This window comes from Mustela erminea, chromosome 1 (genome assembly GCF_009829155.1).
Source record: "Mustela erminea isolate mMusErm1 chromosome 1, mMusErm1.Pri, whole genome shotgun sequence".
NCBI lineage: Eukaryota > Metazoa > Chordata > Mammalia > Carnivora > Mustelidae > Mustela > Mustela erminea.
In genome coordinates this window covers 26832404-26855691 of record NC_045614.1, presented here as the reverse complement: position 1 = coordinate 26855691, position 23288 = coordinate 26832404, and the positions used below count along the sequence as shown (strand labels likewise).

Below are 23288 nucleotides of genomic sequence, written 5' to 3'. Positions count from 1 at the left end.
GAGGCCGATTTGCCTAGGAAGGCAATCATCACCCTTTTCCCTGGAGATTCAGAGAAGCCTGTTGTTGACGCCAGGGATCAGCCTGTCACCAGGAGCTCAGGAAACCATTATTTCCTTCCATGTACTATTTGGGGTTATCTCCTTAGGATGCCTGAGCGTGCTCGGCAAGAGATTTTGGCCAGGATGCTGCCTGGATGTATGTTAGTGATACATGCGTGCTTCTCCCTTTTCCCGCCCATCTCTTCAAGAGGGGGGTGGCCCAGAGATCCCAATGCTACCCTCCACTTATTCTCATCACCCGCCTTCTTCACAGAAGAATTTTCCTTGCCAAAGTCTGCAAATCTCACCCGGGGCTTAGGACTTGACTGGATTTTGCATTTCGGATCGTCCCGGCTCCATGTCCACCTCTCTAAAACTCATTTTACTTGGGTTGAAATCCTACAGTTCTTGAAAAACCTTCCTTTCTTCGGGTCATACATCTCTCACAAACATTAAGATCATACCTGACTGAACTGTGATCTCTCCAGGGGCTTTCACTGGCTATTAGTCCTTCAAGTCCAAGGATATTTTACGGACCCATTCCAGCAGACCAGCACTTGCTCTCCCTGGCAATACCCTACCAGCCTTCGGTGTGTTACACTGTAAACGGTAAAACTGCCTATAACATTATGTAACTCAAAGCAGAGTTGATCTTAATTACGCCCACCAGGGCAATTAGAGAGTCAGAGCCTGGGTGTGTCCCAGGACAGCTGGCTGCGAAACCCCAGTGAGGACAGAAAGCCTGGCCGGATTTCCCACTGACCCCTGCCTCACCATCCCCTCCACAGAAGCCTTCCTCACCCCAGCTGCCCTCTTGGGGTGGACCACTTCCGAGTTATCCATTCTCAGGAAAAGGCACATGGCATGCCACTGCAGGGCTGATGACCAGATGTCACAGCTGGTTCCCGACTGGGATAGGAGAGACTCTGCAGGGGATGGTCCCTCAATTACGCAGGCCAATTTCCGCACCCGAGTGACAAAAACAGGGGCCCCTAAAAGACTAGACCCCTTTCTTCATTTCCTTGGGGAAAGAAGCCCATGATCTTCAGTTCCTCAGAGAAGTGAAAGTAGCAACAAGGAATCCAGTCATTCCTGTTATCCGCAGGCTTTATAAGTCAGCTGAGCCCAAGGAGGTGGCCCAGAGCCCTTGAACGCCAGCCACCACGGTCCTCTCGCTGAATCCGGAGCCCTGCCAGGATGCCCCGGCTGCCCGCCTTCCCGCTGCTTCTCCTCCTCTCCATCAGCAGTGCCCAGGCCCTGAGGCTCTGCTCCTTCAACGTGAGGTCCTTTGGGGAAGCCAAGAAGGAAAACAAGAATGCCATGGACGTCATCATGAAGGTGAGACCCCTTCCTGGTCACGGAGAGCGGTGGATCCCCCTCATGCGCTCTCTCTGCCTTTGGACTTCAAGAGACTCAGGAGAAATTTCACCCAAGTTAGTCTCTAGGGGGAAGGTAGCAGCTGCCTTTGCATTCAGTCGCAGTACTGACAGCAATAATGCCAATAACCACATCCCCCTCTCCGGGCTTCATGTCATCCTCGGAACATGAGGGGCGTTCGGGAGCTACGACGGCTCCTCCCTGTGGGATTGTTCGGGGGTTTGTGTGAGTTGGTAAATGTAAAGCTCCTAAAACAATATCTGGCTCCTAGTAAGCTCCAGGGAAGGGCTGGCTAATACCATGATTTTTATTACCATTTACTGAATGCCCCCGCCAGGCACCACGAATCCACGATTTCATTCCATCACTCTCAAGAAGGAGGGTTATTACCCCCCATGAAGAGATGAACAACAAAAGGTGTAGTGACCTCATGTAGGTGGGGGGTGGGTGGAGGGGGAGCTGGGATGCCAGCCCAGCCTGGTCTTTCTATCTTTTTCTCCATCACTACAGCACAGATTTCTTTCTTTCCTTTCCTTCCTTCCTTTCTTCCATCCTCCCTTCTCTCCCTTCCTTCCTTTTCTTTTTCTTTCCTTCCTTCCTTTCTCTCTCTCCTTCCCTCCTCCCCACCTCTCCCTCCTTTTCCACCTTACACCCATCAACCTTTTCCCAACTACCAATTCTAAACTTTCTCTCCACTTAGATAAAACCTCCCTGGGTTGTATGACCAAGGTCCGGAGTGGCTGCTCACGTTTCTCTGGAGTCGACTAACTTTGTCTTTACCTGACACGTTAACTAATCTCTGATGATGCTGGGAGCTGAAACCTTTCCCAGGACTCTGTCTGGGTATTACCACCCTAGAAAATCCTGTGGGCACCATGGTATGGTGGGAGCACCGCAAGCCTTGGGTTCAGATCCTGCCCAGCAGCTGTGAGAGGAAGCTCGGGAATTCCCTTCTCCTCCCTGAACCTCTGGGCCTTTCAGCAATTGGGCCTCACACAACCTGTGACACTGGTTGGCAGAGAGAACTCAAGGTGTGGAAGGGCCCCAGGAGAGCCTGGGACGGGGCAGATGATCACAAACAGAGCCGCTACTGTTGGGATTAATACACAAAATGGATTAGAACAAGGACTACACGCTCTGTTCTTATTTAGATCGTCCTCTCCCTGGCTGGCCCTGCCCTTTGGATGGCACCCAAGGCCTTCCAGCGGCAGTCGTTTAACCAGAACAACCATGCCCAACCTGTGGGCGCCGAGACTCCCTGGCACTACAGGGAGCTCTGACGTGCCGGGAAACTATTTTCCCTGCTTCCTCACACAAGGGCACACGGAGCGTGGGTACCTATGAGTTCCCTAGTGCCGATCACCTTCCTCACTTATTCTACCCAGGAAAAGTCATCACAATCTTAAGAGGCTGTCTTTTTGGTTCTTGGAGATTCCATCATTGGGGCCCTACACTTAGGACCTCCCTGGAGCTGCCCCGTCCTAGAGAGCCCACTGATGGACAGCCCGTCACACCGAACACCAAGCACATGGGAAGTCTCTGTCAAGGAATCCTTACCTAACCCCACTGCTGCAGAACCATCCCATAAACAGAGGCCATCCCCAAAGACTGCCAGAGCCAATGAGAGCACTTACAGTGAAACCCGAACCCAGATATTCAGGGCAGTAATACTCACAGGGCCTTGTGTCTGCGTACCTGCTTCTGGCCAGGAATTTTCTATTTTTATTTTTATTTATTTATTTATTTGAGAAACAGAGGGAGAGAGAGCAGGAGAGAGGAGCAGAGGGAGAGACAGCCTCCACACTGAGCAGGAAGCCCAATGTGGGTCTCCATCCCAGGACTCTGGGATCACGACCTGATCACGACTTGAGCCAAAGGCAGACGCTTAACCAACTGAGCCATCCAGATGCCTCCATATTCTTATTTAATATTATGACATAGGTGGCATTCCCCCCACTTTGTAACAGAGAAGGCAGACTCAGAATGGTGAAGTGCCGTACCCAGGATTCCCTAGCAGGTAAGCAGAAGAGCCAGGATCAAAGGCAGCCATATGAACCAACCCTATTAGAGAAGATGCCTTTTCCACCCTTCCATACCGGCTTGATCACTTTGGAGATGAGCCGGGCTTCATCATGCTGTTGTCTATGACCTTCATCAGGGAGGCTGGAGAGTGAAGGAGACCTGCCTTCTCCAACTTGGACTTGCTGGCTGGCATTATGGGCAGTTCTCCAGATGCCAAACCCTGCCTGGGCAAGGCTGCTTCTGTCCCATTCCTCAGTCTGTGTCCTTAAAGAGCAAAGTTTGTTCATCCAACAAATACTGAACGTAGGCCAAGTACTCGATGCTCTGAGGCACTCGGGTTGAGATGGGGGACATGGGAGGCATCGTCTCCCACAGCACATGGTACTTACAATTTTGGGAGTAGCCAGGCCCTTATCAGGCAGCATCCAAGTTCAGCCTCACAAGCCCTCTGGTTGCCTTTTGCACATGGGCAAGTGGAGTTCAGAGCAGAGACGGACATAGTCCCTGGTCATGGAGCCAGTAAGTGTGAGAGCAAAGGCTGGGACCCTGGCCTAATGGACCCTCTCTGGGCTCTGTCCCCTCCTGTACTGTACGGTTCCCTCCTGTACGGTACGGCTTCATAGGCTGCTCTTGGCCCCAGAGTCTTCATAAGATTTCTCTAGACTGCTCCTTCCCGTCTTTCCAGGCCCACTCGCAGCACAATACCGCTTGCTGGGAAGGCTTCACTGCTGGCCGAGCTCAGCCTCTCCTCCCTCCCATCTGTAAAGGGAGTCAGGAAAATCTCCAGTTTCAGGTCTGAGAGGGCCTTCTGGGGGGCCTCTCATCTCTGGAGGCTCATTCTGAGGAGATAGATTCAGGGAGAAGTATTTTTTCCTGGCCTGAAACGGGGGCAGGGAAAACATGTATCAGTGATAAGATTTGAAAAGTGAGTATTTAATCACTGGGGAAAACGCTCAGAACATCACTGAGGCTGAAAAACAAGAACAAAAAAACCAATCAGACCCAAACTGTGTGATAAACACTGCCCCACTGTTTGCAGAGCTTCTTTTCCAGGCCAGGGACTGGACTGAATGCCTTAGATCTATCATATCCTTTAATCCCCATGACATCCCCAGGAGGAGGATTTCATCCCAGGTTATAGATGAGGAATCTGGCGGATTCGGGGAGCTTAAGTGACTTGCTCAGGGTCACACAGCTGGTGAGCAATAGAGTCAAGATACGACTCTGAGGCCATTTGATGCTAACTAACAGGCGAGTTATTTTGATGTCATTTTGTAAATACAAGTACAGAAATCATGTGAGAAGTGTCTGGGTGATGGGTTTAGAGGTCATCAGGTGATTTTTTTTTATAGTCTTTTCTGTATTTTTCAAATTTCTACAAAAAGCAACATTATTTTTATAATTAGAAAACTGTTAACAAAATTATTTTTTAAAGCACTGGCTAGGAAATGTATTCCCATTTTTCTTATGCTGCCATAAAGAAGAGTTAAACACGGGAAGGTATTTGTGCTTCATAAACTGGGCTCAAATGGCTCCAGTATGGCTCCCTGGGCCTCTCTCTCTCTCTCTCCTTCCCTCCCTTCTCTCTTTCACTCATGCCAGATGCTGTAGAGTTGTGAGTAAAGCAAGGCCTCACAGGTCATCTGGGACACAGCAGGCGCCTGACAGAATTTTGTTGGATGGATAAACAAGCGAGTGGAGAGATGGGCAGGAGGATGGACGGACTGTTAAAGCTCTAGGGTTCGTCCCCAGGAGAACGCTGATGGTGAGATCCATCGCTCACTGCGCTGTAGGTTCCAGTCTATAGGAAATTCGTCCAGAGGTTCAGAGGCAAGTACTCAAGGGACATGGAGATCTGCTGGAGTAACTGCTGGAGATGTGGGGCTTTGGAGTGGTGTTTTTTTTTTTTTTTGGTTTTGGTTTGTTTTTGTGCGGGCAAAGAGCTGTAAGCAGGGAATCTAAAAGCTCAACCTTTCTGCTCAGGAAATGCAGTCTGAACCCTGGTCCGTTTTTGCCCTGCACCAGTGGATGACATTCAAAAGGAGCAATCACAGGAATATGGTGATTACTTCGGCCGTTGAGCAAGTGGTCAAGAGGGGCTCTGTAGCAGATGATCCCATTATCCACATTCACACGATGTTCAGGTTACTTAGCCACGCTGAGGCTGAATGCCCAACTATATATACAGTGGGGATAGTAAGAGGACCTGCATCAAAGGGTTATTATAAATTCAGTGAGTCGATGGTAAGAGCTAACACTTACTTTTTTAAAATATTTTACTTATTTATTTGACGCAGAGAGAGAGCACAAGCAGCGGGAGAGGCAGGCAGAGGGAGAAGGAGAAGCACACTCCCTGCCAAGCAGAGAGAGAGCCTGGATGCAGGGCTGAGTCCCAGGACCCTGGGATCGTGACCTGAGCCGAAGGCAGATGCTTAACCAACTGAACCACCTAGGCACTCTGCAGTTTTCTTTTTTTAAATAACACTTTAATTTTTTTAAATTACGTATAATTTTTTAAAATATAAATTTAGAATTTTGAAACTAATTTTAGTAAGTAAAAAACAGTCATTAGGGACTATTTTGAAAATATAGAAACATATAAAGAAGTGTTATCACTGGAAGATAAGAGCTACTGGCGTTTAGGACATTATGAGCATTTTTCTACACAAAAATAAATACATAAATTTGCATCTGTTTTTCAGCACGGAGACTACCCTCTATCATCAGTTTTGCATCCTGCTTTTGTATCAGAAGCATTTCACATGCTGTTATTATTTATTTATATATTTTGTTAATAATTCTTTTAAAACATGCCTTTTTCAAGCAGGGGAAGGTACAGAAGGAGAAAGAGAAAATCTTAAGCAGGCTCCACGCCCAGCACAGAGCCCAGCATGGGGGTCGATCTCACACCCCTGAAATCATCACCTGAGCTGAAATCAAGAGTCAGACGCTCAACAGACTGAGCCACTGAGGGACCCATTCACATGACTCTTAATTCTATATAATGCCCTATGTTATCTTTCATTTAATGGTTTCCTATTCGGGGATAGTTAGGTTGTTTCCAATTTTGTTGTTGTCGTCCGTTGCAATGTATCTTCCTCTTTGATCTATACAAGTTATAATAGTAGTAGTAATAATTTACTGAGTGCCTCCTATACTGCTCTCACTGCTCCAAGTGCCCATTTAATCCTCCAGCAACCCTGTGAGTGAAGAACTATCATCATTCCAATCTATAGATGAGGACACTGAGATGCAGAGAGGTAGTAGATATTACATTATGATAGGAGACCTTCCTCCAGGTGGGAAAACTAGGCCAAAGGGTAAGTACATTCTCCAAGGATTTTGATCCATACTTTAAAGAGTATTTTTTAAAAATATTTTAGTTATTTTTAAGTAAGGGGTTCAAACTCGCAACCCTGAGATCAAGATTTGCATGCTCCACCAACTGACCCAGTCAGGTGCCCCTAGATTAAAGTGCCTTCAAGAAAGGTCTGACAGTGACAGGTAACTAAATCAGCAGGCTGGCTTGGTGGCCAGACCCAGCTCTCCCTGTATTCTAACATCATCATGGGCTTTGTAGCCACATGATCCTGAATTCAAATCCTGACTCTACCATCTATATACTGGCTGTGTGACTTCAAACTTCTCATCCAATCACTCTAAGCCTGATTTCTGCTTATGATTATCTCGTAAGGTTGGTGAGGTTCAGAGTAGGATCACAATAAATGTTAGCCCTTGTAATTTTTATTATTATAATTTTGTTGCCAGGTGAACTAGGGAGACCCATATCCAGCTGTGTCCCTCTCACTTACTAAGAGCTTAATAAATATTTGTAGTTGTTATTGTGATTATTCAAGCAAAGCCAAGATATAGGACACGTGATCATATGATCATTGGCTCTGGATTCAGACTGCCTAGATTTGCCCTCGGTATCAGCCACTTTCCAACGGAGTGACTTTGGGTAGTTTACTTGACTTTCCTGGAGCCCTAGACTCCTTATCTTTACAATGGACTTAACTGGGGCACCTGACTGGCTCAGTCGGTGGAGCTTGTGACTCTTGATCTCAGGACTGTGAGCTTGATTTTCACATTGGCCATAGAGGTTACTTAAAAATAAAAACTTTACTAAAATAAAATAAAATGGACATAACAATATTACCTACCTCAGGAAGTTCCTCACTTGTTTCAGCAATGAAGTTAATTACTTTAACCAAACACTAATCCTATACTTAAAACATAGTGCCCAATAAAAGAATTTATTATGTGTAGATTATTTGCCTGAAGACATCTGGGAATTCTGTCTCTGCAGGTCATCAAACGCTGTGATATCATACTCCTGATGGAAATCAAGGACAGCAACAACAGGATCTGTCCTACTCTGATGGAGAGATTAAATGGGTAAAGACGGGGTGGGGTGGGGTGGGAGGCCTGGACCGCCTGCAGGCTCAAGGTTAAGTGCAAGGATATCTGAAAAGCCCGGGGGAACTGAAACTAGTGTGAAAGCCAGCACTGCCCTGACCACCACATCACATGGCCAACACTGCCCCAGCTTCCAACTCCAGTAGCTGCAGTCTTGAGAACTTTCGACTAGCTAGTTTTAATATGATAAAGCAAAATAGAGGAAATGCATGAGGAGCCAAGACAGAGAGAGAAATGAAAAAGACAAGAGGTTTTCAGACAAGAGATTGAAATCAGAACTACTGTCATAAAGAAAAGATTAAGTACAAGTATGAAGTTACCATACGCCTACAGGCTGGAATACTACGTAGCCATTAAAAACCACATTCACTACAGAATATGTTAGAGCTAAATATTCAGCACAGGAAGACAACTGCAGTAATCTTGAAAGCAATTCAAAAAAGGTTCATAACTGTAGATAGAGTGGCCCATTTTAGTGATCACATTACTACTATGCCTGAGTAAGAGGGTGTTTGAGTTTGCACGGGGACAGAGGAGAGAATGGGAGGATAGGCTCCAACTATTAAGAGTGGTTACTTTGGGTCAGGGAGGTGGGTGTGATTGCGGAACCACTGTGGATGGGGTCACTGAAGAAATAGGGAACATTTACTTTTTATTTTATATACTTGTATATGATTTGAATATCTTACAAAAAGCCTAGATTGATTTTATAAATTCAAAAAACCCCAAAAGATAATGTCCTCAAATAATTTATAATTTTGGATTATAGTTATGATTTACATTCTTTCTTAAAGAATAATCAGCAGACCTAGCCACCTGAAAATCACCCCAAAGTGAGTTAAAAAGGCACATTCCAGAACTTCCAGGCTATTGAACGAGAATGTCTGCGGGATCCCTGGGAGTGATCTTCATCTAAGTAGCCTTCCCGGGTGATTCTGATGCACTCCAATTTTTTAAAACTTTTTTTTTTTTTTTAAAGATGTTATTGATTTATTTGACATAGAGTGAGATCACAAGTAGGTAGAGTGGCAGGCAGAGAGAGAGGAGGAAGCAGGCTCCCTGCTGAGGAGAGAGCCTGAAGTGGTGCTCAATCCCAGGCCCCGAGATCAAGATCATGATCCCAGCTGAAGGCAGAGGCTTAACCCACTGAACCACCCAGGTGCCCCAATTTTTAAAAACTTCTAATATAATGTTTCCTTTGTACATGCATGATAAGATTATACCACAAACTAGAACATATGATAATATGTAACAAGTAGTTCAATTATGTCAAAAGAAAAACAAAACAAAAAATATTTAAAAGATTCAAAAGCGGTGAATCAAAGGCTGACAACAGCTATTGCAGAGCAAAAATTACAAGGAATTTAAATATGGTGTCTTCTCTATATTGTCTGTATTTTCCAAGTTTTCTACAACAAGAATGTTATACGCCCTTTCCTTTTTCTTATGATGTATTTTAAACATTCTTAAGAGCACAGAGAAAATGCTAACAACCATGTAATCTACCATCCAGTACATCTGGCCATTGTTACACTTTTATAATTAAGGAAACTCACGTTTAAAAAAAATAAATAAATGATCAATCCAGCCTCAGTAAGCCCAGCAAGAACAGCCTTGGACACTCTTGTTCCAAGAGGCCTCTTGGGCTGGCTCCACTCCCCTCTGGGCCTCTGTTTCTCCTCTAAAAATATGCTTTGCTCTTCTGGTTCCAGATCTGATCTTTGACGATAGAAAAGGGAGTTTAGCACAAGGGTTAGGCACCTATGCTAGTCTCAGACCAACTTGTGTTTGGATCTTGGCTCTAATATGCCTTTGAGCAAGTTATTCAAGCTCTTCGTACCTCATTTTCCCTATCTACAAAATGGGGCTAATAATGAACCCATCTTCCTGGGATGTGGCTGTGATTAAATCCTGCATGTAAGTGGTTGCACTGTGCCTGGCATGTAGCAGGGATCAGTAAGTGCTGGTGGAGTCTACTACTAGTTAAAAGGAAGAAAATTACGATAGCAGATGGTGGTCCAGAGGGCCATGTGCAACACCTACCATCGATAGCCCTAACTACATGCCAGGCATCCTGTTAATCCATTTATGTGCACTATTTCATTTACTCCCACAACTCTGTGGGGTTGGTACTTTTACTACTTCCCTCATAGCTGGGGGAACTGAGACTCAGAGAGGAGGGATCTGCCTAAGATCATCCAGCCAGTAAACGGTGGAGCTTACCTTTGCACCTGGGTCATGTCTGACTCCAAAGCCGGTGCTCTATTCTGAACCTCCTCAGCCTCCCATAGAGGGTCTCTGGTCAGTTTTCAGAAGCCCCTCCCCAGAGCATCCTGGGTCGGGTCTTCCCACCCCCACTGTAGTCAGTTCTCCCCAACTTCCCTAGACTGTGCCATGGACTCCAGGCAGAGGCAGGCCTGTTTGTCCCCTTAACCCCCGTAAGCTAGGAGGGGCCTTAATCGCCTCACAGCTGAGTCATTGTGAGCAGTCTGCCAACCCAAAATTTGGCAGGCGAGATTCAGAACAAGGCCAGTCTTCCCAAACTGGAAACCCGGTGGAATCCACTGCCCACACTTCTTGGGCCCCAGTAGCTGGACCTGCCATAGAAGATGTATCTAGCATGCTCGGGAATTTCTGCAGGGCCTCAGTGGGCTCCTAAAGACCCAATCTGCTATATTCCAACAGAACCTAAGAATATGCCACAGCTTAGATATGCCCTAGATCTTTCTGTGTGCGAATGAAGTAACCTGTGTCAGGCCCTGCCCTGGGTGGAGTTATCAGCAGGTTTGGCAAACACACGGAGAGTCCATTTCCCTGGTATGAGTGAGTGGTAGAGGTAATGGGACTTCACCTCTAGCTATACCTCTAGCCCCCAAGACATAAACAATAGCTGACTTGTGAGAAAATGCTTGGGGGTTTTCAGAACAGGAGTGAACGTCCAATGAAAATGGTACTGGGGGGGTGCCTGAGTGGCTCAGTGGGTTAAAGCCTCTGCTTTCGGCTCAGGTCATGATCTCAGGGTCCTGGGATCAAGCCCCACATCAGGCTCTCTGCTTGGCAGGGAGCCTGCTTCCTGTGCTCTCTCTGCCTGCCTCTCTGCCTACTTGTGATCTCTCTCTCTGTTGAATAAATAAATAAAATCTTAAAAAGAAAATGGTACTAGGAATTCTGCCTTTGAGAAATGTTCAGGAGTAGTGCAGGGACAGGGTGACCTGGTAAGATTTACTCCACCAGGGAGTATGAGGTCAGCCCCAGCCACGAACCAGAGTGGGATCTGGGACTGATCTGGCCTGAATCTTCTATGGTCTCAATAATGTCCCACAGGTACAGGCCAAAGCCTATGGATTTGGGGTATATAGGATCTGAGCTCAAATCCCAGCTTTGTACCTGCAAACTATAAAAAATGGGTAACAATACTACCCACCTCCTAAGGGCAAGAGATAACGTCTGTAAAGATCCTGAGAAATGTCACATTCCCAGGCGATGGTGGCCCTTCTTATTAGACTCAGAGATTATGACAAATGGCAGCCTTTCTCCATGATACCCTTGGCAATATGGATACAGAATGAAGAGAGGGGAGCCTGCAGTAGGGAAATGCTTATTTTTTAAGATGCAATGTAAAATCTTTATGTTTTCTAGAAACTCAAGAAGACATATAATCTACAACTATGTGATTAGCTCTCGGCTTGGAAGAAACACATATAAAGAACAGTATGCCTTTCTCTACAAGTAAGTATAGTCTCGGCTTCCTGGGACATGATTCACTTCTAAATGATGACTGTGATTTGAATCAAAATGTATTTCTTTTCTTCAAAACCAAATTTGGATCTCTAATGATCTCTAACCAGTTCTCAATATCAAATAATATCAAAATATCAAACTAATTGCTACTGAATTGAGGCTGAAGCAAAGCATTATCTCCTCAAAGTAAAAGCACATGCAGCTTCCTGACCTCGAATTTGCTGGTTGGTTCAGTGGCGGCCTGGTCTGGAGGGTCACTTCTTTATCCTTCACAGTGAAGTTCCAGCCCAGGGATGGAAACCTGAGCTGCCCAGCATGGCTGACTCCGAAATTTCAGTGTTGTCTTCTTCTTACCAGTAATTGTGTTCTAAGTCTGAACGTTAACTTGTGGCTGCCCCAGAGAACTGGTGCTGTTCTGGTCTCCAGCTTTCAAAGGGCTCTGGCCATTGAGAAGATTTGACGGAAACTTGTTCTCAAGGGGAAGATCCCTTGCAGGGCAAGAGCCTGTCTGGGGGGGCCGATAAAGCCATGGGCTAGGTCTCTGCTTCTTGAATGAGGTTAAGAAGACAACTGAATCAGCTGGAAGGGCTTCTTTTTTCTTTTATTTCTAGGGAAAAGCTAGTGTCTGTGAAGAAACGCTACCTCTACCATGACTATCAGGCTGGTGATGCAGATGTGTTTTCCAGGGAACCCTTTGTGGTCTGGTTCCAGTCACCCCACACCGGTGAGATCCACAGGCCCCTCCTGCTTATGACCTTCCTGTGATCCCATGAATGGACAGTAGCCCCGAGTGTGAGCAGGGGTCCCAGGGTTTGCACTGCATCGTTAGGGATACATTAGACTTGAGATGGCCATTAAGAACGTCTAATATTTGAATGTTGAGGAGGTATCCTCAACTCAAGACCTCCTCAGCCTGGAACTCACCTTCAGAAATCAGTGATCACTCCACTCTCTGAGCTTTTAGGCTGATGGAAATTACTTACCATGATTTTTTTCAGTCCCAATCAAATACAACTTCATTTAAAAAAGAGAGTCCCAGCGATGGCTAGCAGAGACGAACTCCCAACCTAGAGTCTCCCTCTCCCTCCCCTTCCAATCTCCTCCACACACTGTGTATAGAGAGGAAATCCAAACGACTACACGTCTGAACTCTGACAACTACACTTATATATGCCACTAACAATTACAGATCCCTGACTAGTGCCAGGTTCCTGTAATCCTTGCAACACCCAGCAGGATCTAGGATTATCTGCACTTTACATTTGAGGTAGCCAAGGTTCAAACAGGTGGAATCACTGGCCCAAGGTCACTCACTCAGTAGTTGGAACCCAAGCCATTATCTTGGGTGCCCACACTCTTAACCACTGTGCATATCTAACTCCAAAATCAATAATTAATTTGATTTGCAGATTGGAGCTATATGAATCAAATATTTTTTTCAACGCCTACCACGTTCTGTTCCAGGAACTAGACAAGGCAGACAAGGTCCCTGTCCTAGGGAAGTTATGTCGTAGTGGACAAGACAGACACTGACCAAATAAATATCCATAGAGCTGTATGTATGTACAGCTGCATATATATATTACACAAATATAAACAGCCTGAAGTAGGAACATAACTATTTCGGCCCTGGCTTTGTGAGTACTTCGGGAAAACAAACATGGAAGAATGGTGGTGGAAATTTCCAGTAGAAAAAGAGGAGGAGGTGGGGGCTGTTTAGGGCAGAAATGCACTTCAGAGAGCAGGTGTAATAATCACCTTTGTCAGACACACAATTCCCATTTGGCTGACCAGTGTTTGCAGAGCACTCTGCCCCGTCTCCTCGAATAGAGTCTTCAGCGACACATAGCTAAACATGACTAAACAAACCTGTTTATCGTGAGCATCTACCTTTCCTCCTTCCTCTACCTCTCCTCCCAGAGGATGGCATTGCAGCCATGCCCTGTTTGGAATTCTCTCTCTTGTACAAGGAAACATCCTTATGTCCCCTCTGAGATTAAAGATAGAGTTAGCCATTCGTTTATCATTTTTTCCCTTTATTCATTTACTTTTTTCCTTTATATCATTTAGCCATTCATTCATCATTTTTTCCCTTTATTCATTTACTCATTCATTCTTTCAATCATAAACTCAACCAACAAACATTTTTTAGTCCCTCCCATGGGCCAGGTACTGTGCTAAGTGCTAGAGCCAAGCCAGTGAGCAAGACAGAGCCAAGGTTCCAGTGGGAAAAACGCAGAGGCACAGCAAGTAACTTCAGAGCAAGAAGGAAGTAAAAGCATACTGGGGAGAGGGGCCTGCCTTAGATGGGGCAGGCCACAGATGGCCTCTTCAGGGTGACATGGGAGTGTGACCTGAAGAAGCCAGTCACTGAGGGCTAAGGCAAGGGCCTTTCCAGGGGGAGGTCCCAGTAAGTACACACAAACTCGGAGGTGGGAAAAGGGTAGGGGTGTTTAGGGGGCCAGAGAGGATGGGAAATGGAGTGGAGGCCGGAGGAGGAGAGTGGAGACACGGCTGGTGGGTAAGCGTGGGGTCATGGAGACAGGCTTCCGGATCTGAGTCCTGACTCCCCACTGTGTGACTTGAGCAGTATGAGTGGGGACCCAGGCACTGGGCAAGGGAACCCCGGGGAAGAGGCCCTCAGAACACGCCAGCTGCCACTGGCAGGTGGGCAAGGCACGGCTCCCAAGCTCACCCACATTCCCGGATACAGGCTCACTCAGTCCCTCCTGGTGGGGAGGTTTTCAGCTATTTCACAAAGGCTGTTTTAAAAATACATAATTTTAGAGAGGCTTTTTTCTAGATTATAAAAGAAACGTAAACTGACAAGCCTCACTTTTTTTTTAACTAGAAAAAACTTTTTTCTTCCGTACAAAAGCCAAAGAGACTTCCTATTTTTCAAAAAGTGGAAAATACCATTTTTCAAAAAATGAGAAAATGAAAACACCCACAATGTCAGCAAGGAGTCCTGATTACCAGCTTTCTCTTGGCCGGGCAGGTGAATGGGTGAAAAGAGGCTTTCACGCTCTGAGAACAGCAGCCCAATGGTCCCAACAGCATTCACATCTCAGCCACTGGCTGGCTGGCCCCTCCAGAAATGAGAGGACCCAGGCAGTGCAGTCTGGGCCTTCGGGAAGGACAGCCTGTTTCTCTCCAGCAGTGTTCCCTGAACCTGCTCCTGTTCAGGAAAGTGTGCATGTGACCTCTGCCTCTTTCCTGTTCCTCAGCTGTCAAGGACTTCGTGATTGTCCCCCTGCACACCACCCCTGAGACCTCCGTGAAAGAGATTGATGAGCTCGCTGATGTCTACTGGGATGTGAAACGCCGCTGGAAGGCGGAGGTGATGACCCTCTGTGTCTGTTGAATTCCCATCTAGCAGAGGCAGAATCCGGTTCTGGGAAGGGATGAGTGACTCCCCGGGAGAGCGAGGCGGGCAGGACATGTGCAGCGCAGCACCCTGTTAGAGCCTCATCTTAGGCCTTACCTCAGCCTTAAATATCCTTCTTGCTAAATCTGCCTGGGTCCCGTCCGCGTGGGGCTCAGCAATTCATACTCTGCTCCACTAATAATGGCTGCCCCAAATTACAAATAGTGGGAGCCGTGCCTTATGCTGAGGCTGGACATGGACAAGTCGATTTAATCCTCCCAATAACCCCACGATTTACTACCTTTATCATTCTCACTTTGCAATGAGAACAGTGGTCAGGAGTCCTTCACTGCATGGGACAGACTTTCAAAACTGGTTTGTGAAAGGGAGGTGCAATTTATTGGTTCATGTAACTAGAATGTCCAGGAGTAGTTCAGGCATAGTTGGATCCAGTAATCAGGGCTTGTCTCCTCGCTTTCTTTCTTTTTTTTTTTTTAAAGATTTTATTTATTTATTTGTCAGAGAGAGAGAGCAAGAGCGAGCACAGGCAGACAGAGTGGCAGGCAGAGTCAGAGGGAGAAGCAGGCTCCCTGCAGAGCAAGGAGCCCGATGTGGGATTCAATCCTAGGACGCTGGGATCATGACCTGAGCCGAAGGCAGCTGCTTAACCAACTGAGCCAGCCAGGCATCCCGTCTCCTCGCTTTCTTTCCATCTCTTTGCCCTCATTTCCTCTGGGTGGGCTCCACCTTTGGGATGGCAAGATGGCCACCAGTAGCTTCCAGCCCACTGACAAACTGTCTGTCCCACTATGCAACAAGTGCCCTGGGGTTGAGTCCCATTGGCCCTGACTGGGTCACATGTCCATCCTAACCAACCACTGTGATCAGGGGGGGTTGAGAAGCTCCGATTGATTAAATCTGTGTGAGCTTCAGCCCAGCCTCATAGACGGAAGTGAAGAACAGAAGTGGTTTCTCCAGTGATCTAAGGGTGCAATCTAGGGGAATATATCCACTGTCTTTCTTGGCCTCAATTATTTTCTCACCTAGAAAACAGGGATGCCACCTTTGCAGCTGTGAGGGTCTGTGAAAGCTCTTGGCAAGTTCAGAAGTCTTCTAGAGGGCTCTTCCTCATTCCTCTTTCCTCCTTTTGGGATGTGACTCCAGTGACCACCCCCTTCCTCCTCTCCAGATCCACCGTTCAAAGTGCAACATGGGTCAAATAAAGTGGGGGCGCAGAGCTAGGACATGGAGAGCACAAGGTGTGTAATTCACTGCTTATTTCTCTTGCCAAGCAAGAGAAAGACTCATTCATTCCTAAAAGTTTGAATTCTTTCAGTCATTTAACAATTTAGTGAGCATCTCTTAAATTAAGTCAGGCACTAGGGAGGCATCGATGGCACAAGAGTGAATAAGAGGCGCTACTCTTGTGCTGAGGGCCTTCAGTGAGGCAGATCAGGATTTAATTCTTGACTTTATCACTTGAGCCAATAAGTGGAATGGTCTAGAGCAGTTCACTTTATCCCTCTATCCTGTTTCCACAGGGATTAAAGGTCCCTTCCACCTCCCAGTGTTTATTGTGAGATTTAACTTAAACTTTATGAAACATTTTTTAAAGATTTATTTATTTATTTGACAGAGAGAGAGAACATGAGGGGAGGAGCAGAGGGGAGAGGGACAAGCAGAGTCCATGAGAGCACAGAGCCAGGGGTGGGGCTCCATCCCAGGACCCTGAGATCATAACCTGAGCTGAAATCAAGAGTCAGATGCTCAACTGACTGAACCACTCAGGCGCCCCAACTTTATGAAACATTTAATCCTTGGCCTGACACATAGTGCGTGCTCAGTAAACTGTGCCTAGAACAACAGGAACCGGTGGTCACTGGGGTTAAGGATGACATTCTGCCCTCAACCACACTCATCTATCTCAAGGAAAACCATGATCTCTGAGGTCAAAATAAAATGTTTTTGAAGAAAATGCTAAAGTCAACAACAACCCCAAACAATAGCACTAACTAGGAAATATGACACTTCCTCTGGATTAAGGAATATTAAAAGTTTTTTTCCCCCGAAAGCTCTGTAGGGAAAAACACTTCTAAGATAGAAGGTCCTGTTGGTGGCCTCGGGGCAAGGGTGGACAACCCATTCTATCACCCCTCCCTTTCAGGCTCTTCCCACTTCCTCAGCAGACAGAATTTCCACAGGAATAAGTTCCCAGCTTACAAACAATAGAAGAGAAAGCATGGTGCCAAAGCTGTCAAACCACCCAAATTCATTTTCCTGCTTGGAAACAAAAAAACGTTGATTCATTCATGTATTTATACCCTCTAGTAGTTTGAGCCAGAAAGATCTGAGGGAATAAATGAGCTGGATTCTTTTATGCCCACCTAACTCAGCGTGCTGAATGACACGGATGCGGAGAGTAAGACCAGGAGGGAAGGGCTGCAGCAAACATCCTACAGCCCCATGACAACACCTTCCCTTGGACATCACCTGCCAAATACTCATCAAAACCATGACTCCGTTTTCAACTTCAAAAACCAAAAAGAAATCAGGGTGCCTGGGTGGCTCAGTTGATTAAGTATCTCCCATCGGCTCAGGTTATGATCCGGGGTGCTGGGATTGAGACCCACAGTGGGCTCCCTGCTCAGCGTCGAGCCTGCTGCTCTCTTTCCCTCTGCTTTCCCCATTTGTGCCAGCGCTTTCTCTCTCTCAAATACATAAACAAAATCTTTAAAAAAAAGAAAAGAAAAAGGAATGAAGAAAGACCCTGTATTAGTTTGCAAGGACTGCCCAAAACTGGGCCATTTAAACAACAGAAAGGTATTCCTCACAGCTCTGGAAGCTGGATGGCCAAGGTCAAGGTGTCAGCAGGGTTGTTTTCTCCTAAAGCCTCTATCCTTGGTCTTCCCTCTTTGTCTGTCTGTGTCCTAATCTCTTTTAATAATTTTTAAATTTTTTTATAAACATATAATGTATTATTAGCCCCAGGGGTACAGGTCTGTGAATTGCCAGGTTCTAATCTCTTTTTATGAGGGACCAGTCATACTGGATTAGGGGCCACCCATATAGCCTCATTTAAAGGCCCTCTCTCCAAATACAGTCGCATGAGGTATTAGGTTAGGACTTCAGTATATGAATTTGTGTGGGGGCATTGGGGAGGGAAGGACACAATTTAGCTCGTAACGGAACCCACTGTTTACTGGGTGTGGGAGGTGGAGCCACTGTTAGTGGGTCTAAGAAAAAGCATGGCAATAATACCTACAAGGTGACAATTCCAAATAACATCTTTCAGAATTTCATTTTCATGGGTGACTTCAATGCCGGCTGTAGCTATGTCCCCAAGAAGGCCTGGAAGAACATCCGCTTGAGGACTGACACCAGGTTTGTCTGGCTGATAGGGGACCAAGAAGACACCACAGTCAAGGGGAGCACCAGCTGTGCATATGACAGGTAGGAGGCACCTGCCCGACGCAAGCTAGCCCACACAGTATTTGATATGCCTCAGGAAAGGCAACCCACCTCAGCCCATTAGATTTCAGGCTCACCCATTAGGTACTTGTGCAGTGTGCAACCTGCATCACCACGCCTGGGAGCCCTGGGCGTTGTAGCTTAGTTATGGCTAGTGCTGGCCTGGCTTCAAATCCTGCCTCTACCACTTCCTGTCTGTAACCAAGAGACTTAAGCTCTGTGTGTCTTTGCTTCCTGGCCTGTAAGACAGGGATTGTCGTGAAGCCTCATTCATGGAGCCATGAGGAAAAGTAGATGAAGTAGTATGTGTCTTCTCACACAATGCCTGGCAGATGGTAGTGCTCCACACACTCACTGGCTGTTAATTATTTCATCACAAAGACATACCAGAATTTAGTCACTCAAATCCCCCATCATTGAGCTTAGGTTATTGCCAAGAGTTTGCTAGCGTAAGCACTGCTGAAACGGACGATCCATAAGAGACCAGTTAGAACAAGGGTCTTTCCACTCTCAAAGCTTTTGCTGTATGTTCCTAGACGCAAATACATACCTTTAAGTAACAGCATTCTCAGGGTGCCTGGCTGGCTCAGTCAGTGGAGCACGTGTCTCTTGATTTTGGGGTGTGAGTTCAAGCCCCACGTAGGCTGTAGTGCCTACATTAAAAAAAAAAAAAAAAAAAAAAAAATTGCTTGTAAAATCTCCCGGGGGTTTTCAGTTAGCTTTCACTTTTGCTCCTTAAATCAGGACATGTGGGAGGCACTCAAAACATGTGAATGTTCCTGATCTTCTGTGGTTCCCAGAGCCCAGCGTGCCTCCAAGGAAGCATGAGATGGCTTCTGCCAGAAGACAGCTGTTCTCACTTCTCTAGTTTTGAGGTCAGGCTTTCACTTCCATCCCATGACCTCATTTGTTCCTCTTGGAGCTTTCAGGGCTGGTGTATCCTTTGCAGAAGTCCCTACTCCAGTTCCCAAGAGTGGAATGAGCCCTAGCATTAAGGAAAGGTGAATGGAGGCAGGAAGTCCCAGGAGCCTGGGCCACCCCACAACCTACTGCAACCCTGGTGCCTTCACTCCTCTTCTTACTTTGAGGGTTTGCCAACTAAGTGGGTTGGAGATGGCCACTTGCCCACTTGCCTTGGGCAGGTCAAGGCCATTCTGCAGCCCCATTCTTCTCCCCTGGCCAACAAGGGGGAGGTGATCAAAAATAATGAAGCTGAAGAACAGTGCATCACCAGGAAAGATGCTCACAGTAGATTAGGAGGGGTGGGGGAACAGGTTAAAAATGTGTTTACTAAAAGAACCTCGGGTTTAGACACATATATGCCAAAGGATGGCAGGATTACATGTGATTTTTTTAAAGATTAATTTCTCATTTGTTGCTCTGAATTTTCTATATTTTCTGGACTGGCATATATATTTTATGTTTTTTTATTTTATTTAATTAATTAATTTATTTGTCAGAGAGAGAGAGAGTGAGAGAGAGAGTGCACAAGCAGTGGAAGCAGCAGGCAGAGGGAGAACCAGGCTCCCCTCTGAGCAAGGAGCCCAGTGTGGGACTCAGTCCCAGGATCTTGGGTTCATGACCTGAGCCGAAGGCAGATGCTTAACTGACTGAGCCACCTAGGCGTCCCTCTTTTATGCTTTTCTTAAAAGAGTTATAAATTTCTGGGGTACCTGGCTGGCTCAGTCGGTAGAACATGCAACTCTTGATCTTGGGATGTGCGTTTGAGCCCCATGTTGGGCATGGAGCCTACTTTAAAAATGAAGAAAATTTTAAAAAATTAAAGGGATGTACATTTCTAATTAGGGGAGTAGGATGAAATGGTCTCAATTCAAGTCTTTATTCTGTGGACAAATATTTATTGAACACCTCCCATGAGCTGTGCACTCCTGGACATGAAAGCTGCCAAGAGCTGGCCTGTGCAAGGAGCAGCCTCAGGAGAGCCTTCAACAATCAGCTGACCTGCCCACACATGTCCGTAGAAGCCAGAAACAGAGGCACCTTAACTATGTTGCTCTTGACTCTCTGGGTCTGAAGGATGGCTTGAAGAAATCACCAAGAGAATGGAAAGAGTTTACTTGTGGATTAAGCTCAGAGTTAACCATGGTGGAATTGGTAACAAACACAGGAAACCAAATCAGTCAGTTGGAATTAGGAAAAGCTCAGTGGATGGTCATGACCTGGCAGTTGACTCACCTTGTCCCTCCTCACTCAGTCAGTCGGTGGGGGCCATGTAGGCCCCAAATGTATCACTCCACGTGGGGTATATTAGAGTCCATCTTTCCAAAACTCACTTAACTACCATGTTCCCAGTTTTTGCTGTCGTTACAAAGCAACTATACTATGGTTTTCCCCTATATTTGTCTTTAAATTTATTCATTTGTAATGAAATAAATTAATTTTTAAAAGAAATTTCAGGGGTGCCTGGGTGGCTCAGTTGTTAAGCGTCTGCCTTCAGCTCAGGTCATGATCCCAGGGTCCTGGGATCGAGCCTCATGTTGGGCTCCTTGCTCAGCGGGAAGCCTGCTTCTCCCTCTCTCACTCCCCCTGCTTGTGTTCCCTCTCTCGCTGTGTCTCTCTCTGACAAATAAATAAATAAATAAAGGAAATTTCATACTAAGGTAAGAAAATAGCATTATTTGTCATAAATCGAAAATAACTAAAAACATAAGCCCAGTGAAACTGAACAATGTTAAATTCTGCCTTAATTATCTTGCTTGCAGAGTGCTTGGTGATTACAGCCCGCTCTGTCTTGGTTAAAATGGGAGCTTAGAGTGTTATTAAAGATAAGCCAGGGACGCCTGGGTGGCTCAATGGACTAACCATCTATGTTCAGCTCAGGTCATGATCTCAGGATCCTGGGATCGAGCTCTACATCGGGCTCCCTCCCCACTGAGCAGGGAGCCTGCTTCTCCCTTTCCCTCTTCCCTCCACACCCCCACCCCATGTGTGCTCCCAATCTCTCTCTCTAATAAATAATTAAAATATTTTTTAAAAAGATAAGCCAGTACCTTTCTTCATAACCGAATCAGGAAAAGTGAAAGATAATTGCAAGGGGAACAACATTCTTAGTATGTAAGTCATTGATCCACGATGTGGTGTCCATGTTTCATACAAAATCTTCTCTTCCACCTACAGGGCTACTGCCCATACAGGGAAACACTGTGTGCTGGTGCCCACAGAGCCCCAGTAGGGGATGAGCCAATTTCTCCAATCTTAGGCACTGTCCTAAGGGAGACAAAACCAGGCCTGGAATTTGAACACCACATGAAAGAGCCAGGCTGCTCAGTCAATTCCAGAGGTCAAACAGGAAAATCGGTTTGTTTCACAAATCAACGAGGTGGATTAATAGGACTGTCTTCTCCCCCTTTTCTCCAGGATCGTGCTTAGAGGACAAGAGATCGTCAACTCTGTTGTTCTCAAATCAAACAGCACCTTTAACTTCCAGAAAGCTTATGGGTTGACCGAGGAGGAGGTACAGCTGCCATCTTTGTCTTTCTGTACCACTGTCCTGGGAGACGGGTTGGTGTCACCCTTTGAGGCCACCACTGGAGATACAACATAGGGCCATTGGACCCCCGAGTCTCAAAGTCTATGATTCATTCTATGGCTTGAAGACCTACCTAAATTTCTGGTTGAGCTGGTCCAAGGATGACACTCACTAGTGTGTGCTCTACTGCATGACTTTAGGTGTTTTATTTTCCCACCTTAAGCCTGAATTTGTTCACTAAAATGACAGTCTCTGAATTCCCAAATTCATCTCCCTTTTCTCTTTATAGGCTTTGGAGGTCAGCGACCACTTTCCAGTTGAATTTAAACTACAGTCTTCAAGGGCCTTCACCAACAGCAAGAAATCTATCTCTCCGAAGAAGAAAAAGGTCCAACGCTCCTAGATACAAGGGAGCCATTGTACTAACCATTTCTTGTCTCTAAATAAAACAGCTCTAAGAGGCATGAGCTGCTGCCTGCACTCAGGAAACAAGACTGGTCCAACTGTTTTCATCTTCAACATGAATTTAATCTGTCTTGAATTGGGGGTGTCTGGGTGGCTCAGTCAGTTAAACATCTGCCTTCAGCTCAGGTTATGATTCTGGAGTCCTGGGGTCCTGGGCTCGGCAGGGAGCCTGCTTCTCCCTTTCCCTTTGCCCCTCCCCCTCTTGTGTTTTCTCTCTCTCTCTCTCTCTCAAATAAATAAATAAAAATCTTTAAAAATTTTTGTCAAGTTGGGAGGAGAGTCTTCTATTATCCTACTTGGGCTATATCTTCCCTGAATTACCCAAAAGGAAACTGGGGGCTTTTGCAGTCCTAAAGGATAGTCTTCATGTCCCAAGGAGAGCCTCATCAGCTGTCACTGCCTCTGCTCAGCCCTGCCATGAAAGAGGCTGCCGGAGGAGGAAGAACATTAGCTTTCAGTCTTCATGGAGTGGATCCTAGTCCACAGGAAATGACCAGGAAGGCCAAGGCCTCCACTGCACCCCATGATTTGGGCCCTTCACTCTCTGAGGAATCTACTTCCTCTTGTCTGAGGTCAGGATAGTGATCATGTCTCACAGGGATCAAGAAGGAAGGCTATCCCATCTGGTCTCCCTGCCTCTAAATTGTCCTCCAACTCAGCCACCCCAGTACCTACCAGTGCCATCCTTTGGAATTGCATTCTGACCATGGTCCACCTGCTCTCCCATTCCTGCTTCTAAATCCCTCAGACACTCCCATCACCCACATCGAGAGAGCCCAGGTTTTGGATGCCTACAAGGGTCTGTATTTTGTGGGGTATCATGTCAGCCTTGCCTTTGTCCCACCTTGCACTTGGTGCCCCACGGGACTGCCCCTTCCCTGCACGTTCCAAGCCTCCCTC

At 46.3% G+C, this 23288-nt stretch overlaps 1 protein-coding gene across 1 annotated transcript; it reads left to right on the top strand.

The window, feature by feature from the left end:
• Positions 1 to 932: 932 nt before the first annotated feature.
• Positions 933 to 22408, top strand: DNASE1L3 (deoxyribonuclease 1 like 3). The gene is made up of 8 exons (XM_032323558.1): positions 933 to 1377; positions 7748 to 7836; positions 11497 to 11586; positions 12210 to 12322; positions 14826 to 14938; positions 18258 to 18415; positions 21812 to 21908; positions 22213 to 22408. Exons 1-8 carry the CDS (start codon positions 1237 to 1239, stop codon positions 22324 to 22326), a joined length of 915 nt encoding a protein of 304 aa, XP_032179449.1. The 5' UTR covers positions 933 to 1236; the 3' UTR covers positions 22327 to 22408.
• Positions 22409 to 23288: the final 880 nt, after the last annotated feature.